The 12,324-nt window shown below is 36.0% G+C and overlaps 1 protein-coding gene across 2 annotated transcripts in view; it reads left to right on the plus strand.

Annotated features, from left to right (window-relative positions):
- Window positions 1-12,324, plus strand: part of LOC124711743 (protein I'm not dead yet-like) — a 269,714-nt gene that overhangs the window by 229,757 nt on the left and 27,633 nt on the right. The window contains exons 8-10 of one of the 2 annotated variants that reach the window (XM_047241953.1): window positions 642-842; window positions 3,529-3,620; window positions 6,321-6,407. In XM_047241953.1, coding sequence (XP_047097909.1) covers window positions 642-842; window positions 3,529-3,620; window positions 6,321-6,407 — 380 coding nt within the window. The remainder of the gene's footprint in view (window positions 1-641; window positions 843-3,528; window positions 3,621-6,320; window positions 6,408-12,324) is intronic. The other variant, XM_047241954.1, reaches the window with a different exon arrangement.

The following is a 12,324-nucleotide window of genomic DNA, read 5'->3' on the forward strand; positions in this document are numbered from 1 at the left end:
TGTGCACTTTTATCTCCATGTTCTAACAAAGCCTGCCAATATTTTTCTAGAAACTCAAATTTTGTATTTATAATTTTTAACTGACTGACTTATTATTCCAGCAGAAGTTTAGAGTTTCGTACAGAGAAATAGAACCACAAAACAGTTGTAATGGGTTTGTGAAAATTATGCTTTAAGATTTGCATATTCTTGAATTCTTATGAAAAAAATAATTTTGATTTGAGTTTTTTTCTTGAATTATGTAAGTTTCAAACGTATATCCTAAAATGAACAATGATTAGTAGTTTCAAATTTCTAAGTGCATGTAGTTTTCACAATTTTTTTTAACTTTTGAATATTTTCCTAAGGAAAATGTCTCTTATGTGAAATACTTATACTGTTATCATTAGCCGCCTGTAAATTCTGTTTTTAATAGTAATACTTATAAAATTATAGCTTGAAAAATAATATATGTACTGATATTTTACTTATATGTATCAAATACATAAAAGAAAGAATAAAAGATGAAAGTATTTATGTTAAGAGTAATATCAGAGCAAGCTGAGCCATGTTTCACAATCATAATTTTGTATTTGCTTTATTAAAAAGGTTATCAGTGCAAAGTTTTTCCTTAATACATTGTCTTTATACATTTTTTTCAGAAGGAAGAAATCTGGAAGTGCGGTGAAAACTGCAGAACAAAGGAAAGCTGTGAAGTTGGTTATCAAAAAGTCGTATCAAGATCTGGGGCCAATGACTTTCCATGAAGGGAGTGTGTTGTTTTTCTTCATAGTTATTGTGCTTTTATGGTTTTTCCGAGAGCCAGAATTCATGCCAGGATGGGCAGCAGCTGTATCTGATGTGTTAGTATTTATACAAATCATAGATTACTTTTTTTGAAAAAAGTGATAGGCTTGGTACAGCAATGAACAGTTATTATGCCAAAGTAAAGTACCAATTCTTTAGGAAGCCCTTCCCCTGTCTTTGTCTTTCCCTCCCTTTTTTTAATTTGGCAGTTATCAGCTGACTGGTTGTGCATTCATATTCTTGAAGTTTCTGCTGTTTGTACCTATACTATCAAAGCATCTTGTATTTTAGATTAAAGAGTAACAGTATCTACTGATCTGAGTCTTGGCATGTGATGAGACTGATCACATCAAGAATTTGTATAAGTTAAGCAAAATAGCTATAAAACATACAAAATGATGAAATGTGTGTATGATGGAAATTGTTTGGCCAAATTAAAATTTTCAGTGGTTTACTGCATTTTGTAAGCACAAGAAAGACACTGAATGCAGTCCAGAAGCATGGTCATAACTACATATGATAGGTACCTTTTGCAAAAGTCATTGAAAAATTTGTGGACGAAACTGTAAATAGTCATTGTTTGACTATTCATGATGTAGCAGCAAGAGGAAACACATAAAAGATGTTGAAACTGTTGAGCTTTCCAAGCCAGTTGCTCCTTCTTCTGGCTGAAGGGTTGAAGGGAAAAGAAGAGGGAAGGAGAAGAAGTACTGGTCATGTTTAGAAAATAGAAAGAATTATGGAAAAGTTTCAACAACCTTGTGTCAAGGGCGACATGTGGGATGAGATGAAAAGAAAAGATTTATTGTTGGTACCTGCACTGGCTGAGGTTTGGAAACCAGAACACTTACAGGTGGAAGAAAGGGTAATAAACAATACCAAGACTTGCGTAAGATTGGAAAGCTAATTGCATTATGCATGGTAGATAGGTGAGGAGGATTGGGAAAAATAAATTGGTCAGAAAATAAAAGATAAAAGGGAGCAAAGTAAAAGAAAAATTACTGCAGCAGCCTGTAAGAGGACATGAAGTTGAAGTGTGATATTTTCCTGGCAGGCTGGTTTTGTTGCTCTGTCAGTTTCCTCATTTTCATTGATTCCCATGTGTCCAGGAACCTAGTAGAGGCCACCTCTTCTTCTGCCTGTGCAGGTGGTGGATTGTGTCCTGGACCATCTGAACTATCCTACCTGCTGGGACAATTTCCTGAATAGCCTGCAGAGCAGTAAGAGAATCAGGGGAGACAAGAAACTCCCCTCCACCAAGAAGTGTCATGTGCTCCAGTGCCTTCTTGAACACTGACAGCTCTGCACAATATACAGGAAGTGACTTGATAGGTGGAGTTTAATGACAAAATGTGGGAATATAACAGAACACACAACATTTTCCTCTTACTTCAATCCAGTGGTAAAAACTAGCATTTGTGCTCCAGATACTTCAATAAAATGCCATTAAAAACCCATTTTGAAACAAAAAGTGGAGTACTCCATCTTGCCCAAGTTAAGAATGGACCTGTCAGTAATCCAGGGAGGAAATTAGCCCCATCCCTTTTAAGAAGTGATATGTCTGCTACATGAAGCTGCTCAAGATATTCCTTCACATGGGCAGAAAAATACTTATTCGCCTTGCACCCGGTAAACCTATATTGTATGAGTTGTTCAGCTCCATCACTGACTACAGGATAGTAAGAGATGGATTGCACTTTGTAAACATGTCACACCATGGTAAGAAGTGGCTCACCAGCCTTTGCACACAGGTTAGGAATGGGACTGGTTTGGTAGCCAGCCTAATACCTGCATGGTGGACAGCGTCAAACATCTTTATGTAAGGAGGCATAGCTGATCCATACACTGTTCTGCCATAGTCAAGCCAAGTGTGGATGAAGGTTCTATAGCAGGTGATTAAGCTGGATTGATCTGCTCTCCAATTTTTACTGCTAATACAGTTTAAAATGTTTATAGTCTTTAGACGTGTAGTACACTTCAGGTCAGGGAAGTGTGGCAGCGATGTTAAACTCCAGTCAAAGATGAGGCCCAAGAACCTCACTGAAGTCTTAAAACCCAAGATAATTCTCCTCACTGGAGTTTTGGGTAGGGAAAGCATTGACACAAAGGATCAAAATATACACATACAGGTTTTTGGTGGATATCTTAAAACCAGTGGTATCACTATGAGAAGCTCACATAAAGAGATCTTGTAATTCTCAATTGTTTCAGTGCAAGTTTTCCTTGAATAGGGCCTGAATATTGAGTATAGGATTTCTGTTTGTTCCTCCAAAATAATAGTGCAATCCATATGATTTTAGACAGAAGAACATTACAGTCTTAGATCATCTCTAATGTTAACACTAGAACATTTTTAGATGTGCTTGATGGTTAAGTTTGTGATTAAAGGAGACCATTGTGATATCAGTCTGTGCATTCCAAGGGAATGTATTGCATTTTTAATGCAATTACTGCTTTCAAGAACTTTTCAATTGATTACTACTATGTGTTGACTGTGGAGGAAACTATTTTGAGTAAATTCTGAACATAGTTCAATTCATTTTAAATAAAAACTGGATGCACTGTGTAAATCATGTGTTGTGATTCACTTTTGCATTACATAATATTCCTTAGGAATATGGTAATAAGAATCGGAGATGGATTCAAACATGATAGAAGATTATGTCTATGGCAGTGAGAGTCATAGCATGGAGCACAGCTCACAATTATTTGCTACTGAGGATGATTTTCCTTTCTTTCCAGGGAGGTCCAAGATTCTACTGCAGTTATGTTAGTGTGTTTCCTGCTCTTCGTACTGCCTGCAGATCTTGACTTTCTGAAATTCAGATTTAATGGTAATTGTCTTACACTTAGTATTTTAAAATATTGAACCACTTTAATGAAAGCTGTAAATATAATGTAATAATGTAGTAATCTGAGAATGACTGAATGTTTTCTTATTATGAGATTTTGTTCTAAGCAAAGAAGTCTACTACAAACCTATTTTTGTTACTTATACATGTGATGTGTGATGTCGACTTTTTTGTGTCATAAATGTGGTTAATATTCGTTTGGTGTGTAAGATACTCCTGCCATTAAATGTTCCCTCTGGAGGGAATAGATCAGTTCACTATTATATCCCTCCTTTACATTTACAAGTTTTTGAAATTTGGTGTTACAGCAAATTTTCGATGATTAGTTTGTTAGAAGAGATAACTAATAAAACTGCACTGAATCCAATTGGAAAGGAAAGGGATTTACAAAACAGTTTAGCTAAAATAAGTGAAAATTTGATAGTAGATCATAGTTACAGCGACCAAGAGTACATATGTTGACAATGGAAGGAAGTGTGGAAAGAGAGAGGATGAGGAGGGAGAGAAATGTTGGCAGAGACCAAGGCTCGAATTCAGTATGCATGGTCAAATGGAAGTAGGATTAAGTAACTACAGAGAGCTGAGTGATTTGCACAGGATGGGCTAGCATGGAGAGATCCATCAAACAATTCTTCATGCTGAAGATTACAACAACAACAACAACAACAACAAACCTGTCACTGAGGCTACTTATCTTCCATGGGTAATAAAAGAACATCTATTGACACTGGAAACGATACAGTATAATAGCCTAATCTGTGAGTTGTGTTTGGATGACTAATAGCGACGGAAAGACATTTACCTGATTTCAATTCTTTGACTGCCCATAAACTAAAACTTACATGAACATTCAAAATTGGGGGAAAATGCTTCTAGAATTTTACTATATTCTACAGTCTGTACTGTGAACCAAAAGTATTCACATAGATTTGACAGACTGGGCGTGCATAAGAGAAACACAGTGATGTAGTAATTTTTTTAAAAAAAGTGTATTTTAGTATCATAGCACACAAATGGTATCATTACGGCTTAGGCTTATTACCAAGTCATTATCAAATAATCCGAATATGATACACAGTAACTCATCAACTGAAGACTGAAGAGACCCAGAGGTGCAGACAATGTAAACACACCTGGGATGATCTGATGATGACTTAGTTAATGATATCACTGTATGTACTGAGGCTGAAATATATATTTAAAGAAAATGAAATAGTGTTTAGGAAACATTAATGAATTGTGTTACTTGGGGCTAGGAGTGGAAGGAAATACTATTCGAAGTTTGATTAAAGAGCATGTAAAATTGTTTAATTTCTCAGATCACAAATTCTCAACTATCAAAACAACTTCTTTTTGTGAATGGGTGCACTTTTCCTTGTCGTATTGTGCTGTTGGTAGTGGAGTTGAACGGTTTCTTTATTGAATATTGTATGACTGTTGCCTAAATGTTCTACACCATCTACTTGAAGGAATCAGAAGATTTGAAGTCTGGCAAAAGTGCTGGCATGACTACTTCAAATCTTATGGTTTCTGTTAGATAGGAACATATGCCTTCACAGCTGTTATTGATCATGTAAAAAATTCTAGTGTATTGCCAACATATAATTTTTAATCTTAGCCTTCTTATTGAAGCCTTTTTCTGAGAATTGGCTACACATTGTCAGACTTTTGTAAATTTAAGAACAGTATTGCCTGTATTTCTTATAGTCATAGAAGTTTCACAATTAGCTGTTGGATGACACTGGTATCTCAAATTTTGTAAATCTTTTCAGCAAGTCTTTGTGTATGAATAGATTCACAATGCTTGAGACACCCACTCATGACAATAGACTTCAGGGCTGAAAGTGGCTGAGTTTAAAATAAAAGTGCAACTGGTGCTGAGATTGTATTTGAGCCATTCTCTACAGTTGTTGATGCTCTGTGTCTTCATGTTGAGCATGTCAAATGTATTAAATATGTTGGACTAGAAAAATTATTTAGAGCTTGCTTAACACATAACAGATAGGTTTAAATCTGTCCAGTTATAACAAACATTGGCAATGCAACAGGTGGCATAACTGTATATAGTTTCAGGTAGAGACACAGTGTATCATTATTTTCCGTTCCAAAATGAAAAGAACGGATGCAGGCAAAATAATAATGTGTAGTTTTTTTCCTGAGGTGGGATACACTGCTGCAATCAAAAGTGAAGACAAGACAATCACCACAGATTCTACGTGGGATCTTGCATTCCTAAGTTTATCAAAATCATGCCATAGAAGCAGTTGAAAGTGGATTTTTAGGGTCCTATTTCACAACAAGCATGTGTATATTCACAGGACCAACAGCAAACTACAAATATATCTTGAAGAATCCTAAATCCATTTCCACAGTCAACTTGTGGCTAAGATCTGACTTTAGATAATTTCTTATACAGAATTACTAGAAGTAGCTGTGACTGTTAAGGGTGTACTTCAAACAATCTTTTTAAAGAGATATGTCATAGAGTCTTTACTATGTAGTTTGATAAGCTTCAGTCATGTATGCCATTTGAAGAAATGTATTTTGAAGAGATGTGAAGGTAAGTTTGAGCAAACCAAAAAAATTGCATAATCTTTTGAAACCCTCCAGACTGTTTCATATCTGTAACAATTTATTCAGATGTGTTTATTCAAGTAAATTAATATGGCAATTTTTTTATAGCAGATAAACCATGCAAGCCTTCACCATCACTGATAACATGGAAAGTAGTTGAGAAGAAGATGCACTGGGGTATCATCCTGCTGCTTGGTAAATAACATTCTTATTTAAAAACTAAGACACAATAACAACAAAAATCATGCTGCTAGAATAATGATTGGACAGTGTGCTCGGAAAGTCACTGTGTGCTGGAATATGGACTATGGATGTGGATTATGACAGAAGTTCCATAAAAAGCTTGCAGCACACAAGTTGACAGAACTCTTTTTTCATAGATATGCAGTTGTTTTTAAATTTGCTCTACTGTTATGTGACATTCAGCTGTATGGTTCAGTTATTGAACGCTATTGAAAGTGATGTGTAATGTTTAGATGTTCAATTTGTTTTTAAAGTATGGTACTTTTAACTGTGGAACATATTTTGCATGTTGAAAAAGTGTTTTGTCAGGTGATAAACACATACATTTAATGCAGAAGGCATGCGATGAAAAATTCCTGGAAACAGTTGTACCTCATTGTAATATGGTACATTGACTTATTGAGAAGTGCCAAGAAACGGCTCAGTTTATATGGCAAATGAACTTGAAGTCCACGTAAACTAAACAAAGAGAAATCTTTAGATATTTCTACCTTTATGCAACAGAGCCAAGCGAGCTAGCACAAGAAAAAGAAGTCAGGTTGACGACTGCACATAAAGCAGTTAACAAACATCGAAATTTTTCCTGTATAAAGTGGCAGCAATGCACAAGTCAAAATATGTGAATCAGTTATTGCAAATGGTTTGCATTTTTTTTATTGAGAAAAAGCCACTGATGTTCTGGTTGTCAGTTACTATATAGACGAGGCCTGGTACCACCTCTCTGGTCATGTTAATACACAAAACAAATGATTATAGCCAACAGAAAATCCTCATGCTGTCCTTGGAATGCCACTACATAATTACAAGACTGGAGCGTGTTAGCAATATATTGGACCTTAATTTCACTGTTGTTATATTAACTTAAGTATGTTGTTAAATTAACTTAATTATGTCATGTATTGGAAAATTTGACTCGTTCCACATCATTACGAAATATCGTATTCATGATCCATGGAACTAGTATTAATCTAATCTAATCTAACCTAATCTACTGTTGAACAGAAAAATCTGCAAATATCATGAAAACTGAAAATGCATTGATGACTCTAAATGAAACTTCGTATCATAGTGATGGTTACTACATAGATTCCAGACATTCTGCAACAAATGACAAATAAAAGGAACTCATTATCAGGTAACAGCACTCTTGAGGCAATTGCAGCGGACAGTGTTCAGCTAGAAGTTACCCATGACAACAAGAACAAGTAGATGAGTGTTAATGTTGTTGCATATGTTCCATGTCTTGGATACAACTTGTTGTTGGTTAGTTAAATATCAAGATCTGGATTATGCTCATTTTCTGATGATGTACAGTCTGGAAAATACAACAAAAATGATGTAATCATCTGTGGAACACCAATGGCAACTGCAATTCAAAGAATGTATCAAGTAGATGAAGTTTGTGATCATGCACATGCTGTAGAAATCAACAGTTAAAATTTATTATACAAAAGATTGGACATTTGAATTGTGTAAGCATGCATTTATTAAAGAAAAAAATGGCTGATGAATTGAATTGGACAAAGATCAATTTAGATCTATGTATTTCTTAAATAAAAGGATAAGTCTTGACAATCTTTTCCCACAACATCAAGCAGAAGAGCAAAGATCTACGTGACATACCACATTTTGAAGTCTGTGAATGAATGAATGAATGAGGAGAGGAGGAACACATTATCTTATCGCTTTCATGGACAGTTTATCAAGAAAGTCATTTGGTTACATGCTAAAACCGACAAAAGAACTCAATGGTATGGTACTTTCATTGAGCTCAAAGATCGAGTAGAAAATGGAACTGTTTGAAAAATTAAAATATGGTACTCCAAACAGACAAAGGAAAAGAGTTTGTCAATCAACATATGCAACACATGAAGTATTCTGAAAGATAAGTGGAATTAGACATGAAACTACAATTTCTTATACACCAGAACAAAATGGTGTTGTGGAGTTCTTGAATTTGATGATCATGGAAATTGCAAGATTAATGTTGACACATGCAGGACTAAGCAAACAGTTTTGAACTGAAGCCATTAATAGAGTGATTTATCTGGAGAATCAATCTACAACAAAAGCTGTTCAAAATGTTACTGCTGAAGAATTATGGAGTGTTCACTGAATAAATCTGAGTCACGCGTCAACCTGCAAAGGGGGGATATTTGTACCAGTTTTTTGTTTATTTATCCTTGCAGGGATCTCATGTAATGATATATGGTTTGTTATCATAGTACAATGACTCTGTTAGACCATTCCTCTTTTTTTCAGTTGTAGATATGGCTGAGCAAACTGTTGGTTAATTTCATGTTCCATGGATCACTTGCATGATAAATCATAACGATGTGGAATGAGTCATTTTACAAACACATCATAAATTAATTTTTAAATGTGGTTACATGCTGAATATTTATGTAGTCTTTTCTTCCCCCCTATTTATCAGACATTTTATATCACTGGGTAAGTTACAGAAACATTTGTTGCATCACTGTGCACCCCTTTTTGTGCTAATGACAACCTTAATGTGGAGTAATGAATGCCTTTTCTCCTTCTGATAATTATGTTCATCACTGGATTATTTACAGTGAACTTCATAAGGGATAAATATGTTGTGAAGCAGTAGTCAGAACACCCAACTCCTTAAACAGATAAGGCGCCTGTGGGTGTGCACCACATATTATTCTTACAGCACATTTCTGAGCAATGAAGGCTTCCTTTCTTAATCTCTTCTGGTCCATCGTGGACACAGGATAGTGACCAGTGAAATAGTTACCAAGGAAAATTGTCAAACAGCTGTATGTTTTGAGAAGTTATTTTATTTAGACGACCAGTTTTGGCATGTCAATAAAGCCATTTTCCGGCCCCTATGCACCCTATGTATAGGCAGTCAGATATTTCAATACTTGCATAACTGGAGCCACCAATATCTGGATCCTGTGAATTCATTTTTGAAGTGTTTACTTTGAAGTAGTCAAGTCTTCGAAGTAAACACTTCAAAAATGAATTCACAGAATCCAGATATTGATGGCTCCAGTTTTGCAAGTATCAATACATCTGATTGTCTGTACATGGAGTGCATAGGGGCCAGAATACTGCATTATTGAGATGCCACAATTGATTGTCTACATAAAATAACCTTTCAAAACATTTGACTGTGTGGCAATTTTCCTTGGTAAATAAAAACTCCTTTGTTAAACATGACTGACCCCCAAACATTATTCCATATGACACTACTGAAAGAAAATATGCAAAATGTCAACTTATTGATTTGTCTCTCCCCAAGATTTGCAATGATTCTAAGTGCAAATGTGGCTGACCTAAGTTGTTTTAGGAGTTTCAAAATTTTCTTTTCCAGTTTAATTTCTCATCAACATGCACACCTGAGAATTTTGAAGTTTCTAAGCTATTAGTTATTTTCTCACCATGTGTTGCACTTATCATTGGTATAGTATCCCCTAGATGTGCAGAAGTGAATATGTTGTGTCTTTTTCAAACTGAGGGTGAGACCATTCACAGAGAACCAGTCAATGATACTTTTAGGAACATTGATTAGTGTTTCTTTTGTTTCTCTATGTGTGCTTGGATTGATTACAAATCTGGTGTCATCTTCAAAAATAACCAATTTAGCTTGTTGCATATTAGATAGAAGATCATTTACTTGTACGAAGAACAATAGTGGACCAAAGATGGAGCCTTGGGGAAACCCATATGTATCTTCTCCCCAGTCAGAATTATGACACTGCACTACTGTGGTTGAGTTGCTAAGTACAACTTTCTGTATGCTTTTGGTTAGATATGACATTATCCTCTGGTTGGCTATACCATCAATCCCATAAAACTTCAGTTTATCTAGGAGAATATTGTGATTCACCTAGATAGATGCCTTAAAAAAGTTGCTGAAAATACCATCTGGTGCCCTTTTGTTATTTAATATTTGTAAAATATGTTGAGTAAACATGGCATTATCAGTAGAGCAACTCTTCTGATCCAAACTGTGATTTGAGGATATTATTTCCGATCAGGTGACATACTATTCCAGAATGCATCACGTTCTCAAAAATTCTGTAAAATGTTGTCAGCAGTGAAACAGGTCAGTAGTTATTGCAATCTCTCCTATCGCCTTTCTTCTTCAATGAAATATTTCAGTCCCTCTGGAAAAATGCCTTGAGTTTGTTAGTGAGGTATTACATCTTTCGGATAAGACAAGGCTTATTATATTGTTGTTGTTGTGGTCTTCAGTCCTGAGACTGGTTTGATGCAGCTCTCCATGCTACTCTATCCTGTGCAAGCTTCTTCATCTCCCAGTACCTACTGCAACCTACATCCTTCTGAATCTGCTTAGTGTATTCATCTCTTGGTCTCCCTCTACAATTTTTACCCTCCACGCTGCCCTCCAACACTAAATTTGTGATACCTTGATGCCTCAGAACATGTCCTACCAACCAGTCCCTTCTTCTTGTCAAGTTGTGCCACAAACTTCTCTTCTCCCCAATCCTATTCAACACTTCCTCATTAGTTATGTGATCTACCCATCTAATCTTCAGCATTCTTCTGTAGCACCACATTTCGAAAGCTTCTATTCTCTTCTTGTCTAAACTATTTATCGTTCATGTTTCACTTCCATACATGGCTACACTCCATACAAATACTTTCGGAAACGATTTCCTGACACTTAAATCTATACTCGATGTTAACAAATTTCTCTTCTTCAGAAATGCTTTCCTTGCCATTGCCAGTCTACATTTGATATCCTCTCTACTTTGACCATCATCAATTATTTTGCTCCCCAAATAGCAAAACTCCTTTACTACTTTAAGTATGTCATTTCCTAATCTAATTCCCTCAGCATCACCCAACTTAATTCGACTACATTCCATTATCCTCATTTTGCTTTTGTTGATGTTCATCTTATACCCTCCTTTCAAGACACTGTCCATTTCGTTCAACTGCTCTTCCAAGTCCTTTGCTGTCTCTGACAGAATTACAATGTCATGGGCAAACCTCAAAGTTTTTATTCCTTCTCCATGGATTTTAATACCTACTCTGAACTTTTCTTTTGTTTCCTTTACTGCCTGCTCAATATACAGATTGAATAGCATCGGGGAGAGGCTACAGCCTTGTCTCACTCCCTTCGCAACCACTGCTTCCCTTTGATGCCCCTCGACTCTTATAACTGCCATCTGGTTTCTGTACAAATTGTAAATAGCCTTTCGATCTCTGTATTTTACCCCTGCCACCTTCAGAATTTGAAAGAGAGTATTCCAATCAACATTGTCAAAAGCTTTCTCTAAGTCTACAAATGCAAGAAACGTAGGTTTGCCTTTCCTTAATCATTCTTCTAAGATAAGTCATAGGGTCAGTATTGCCTCACATGTTCCAACATTTCTACGGAATCCAAACTGATCTTCCCCGAGGTCAGCTTCTATCAGTTTTTCCATTCGTCTGTGAAGAATTCGTGTTAGTATTTTGCAGCTGTGACTTATTAAACTGATAGTTTGATAATTTTCACATCTGTCAACACCTGCTTTCTTTGGGATTGGGATTATTATATTCTTCTTGAAGTCTGAGGGTATTTCGCCTGTCTCATACATCTTGCTCACCAGATGGTAGAGTTTTGTCAGGACTGGCTCTCCCAAGGCCGTCAGTAGTTCTAATGGAATGTTGTCTACTCTGAGGGCCTTGTTTCGACTCAGGTCTTTCAGCGCTCTGTCAAACTCTTCACGCATCATATCTCCCATTTCATCTTCATCTACATCCTCTTCCATTTCCATAATATTGTCCTTAAGTACATCACCGTTGTATAGGCCCTCTATATACTCCTTCCACCTTTCTGCTTTCCCTTCTTTGCTTAGAACTGGGTTTCCATCTGAGCTCTTGA

This window comes from Schistocerca piceifrons, chromosome 8 (assembly GCF_021461385.2).
Source record: "Schistocerca piceifrons isolate TAMUIC-IGC-003096 chromosome 8, iqSchPice1.1, whole genome shotgun sequence".
Classification (NCBI taxonomy): Eukaryota; Metazoa; Arthropoda; class Insecta; order Orthoptera; family Acrididae; genus Schistocerca; species Schistocerca piceifrons.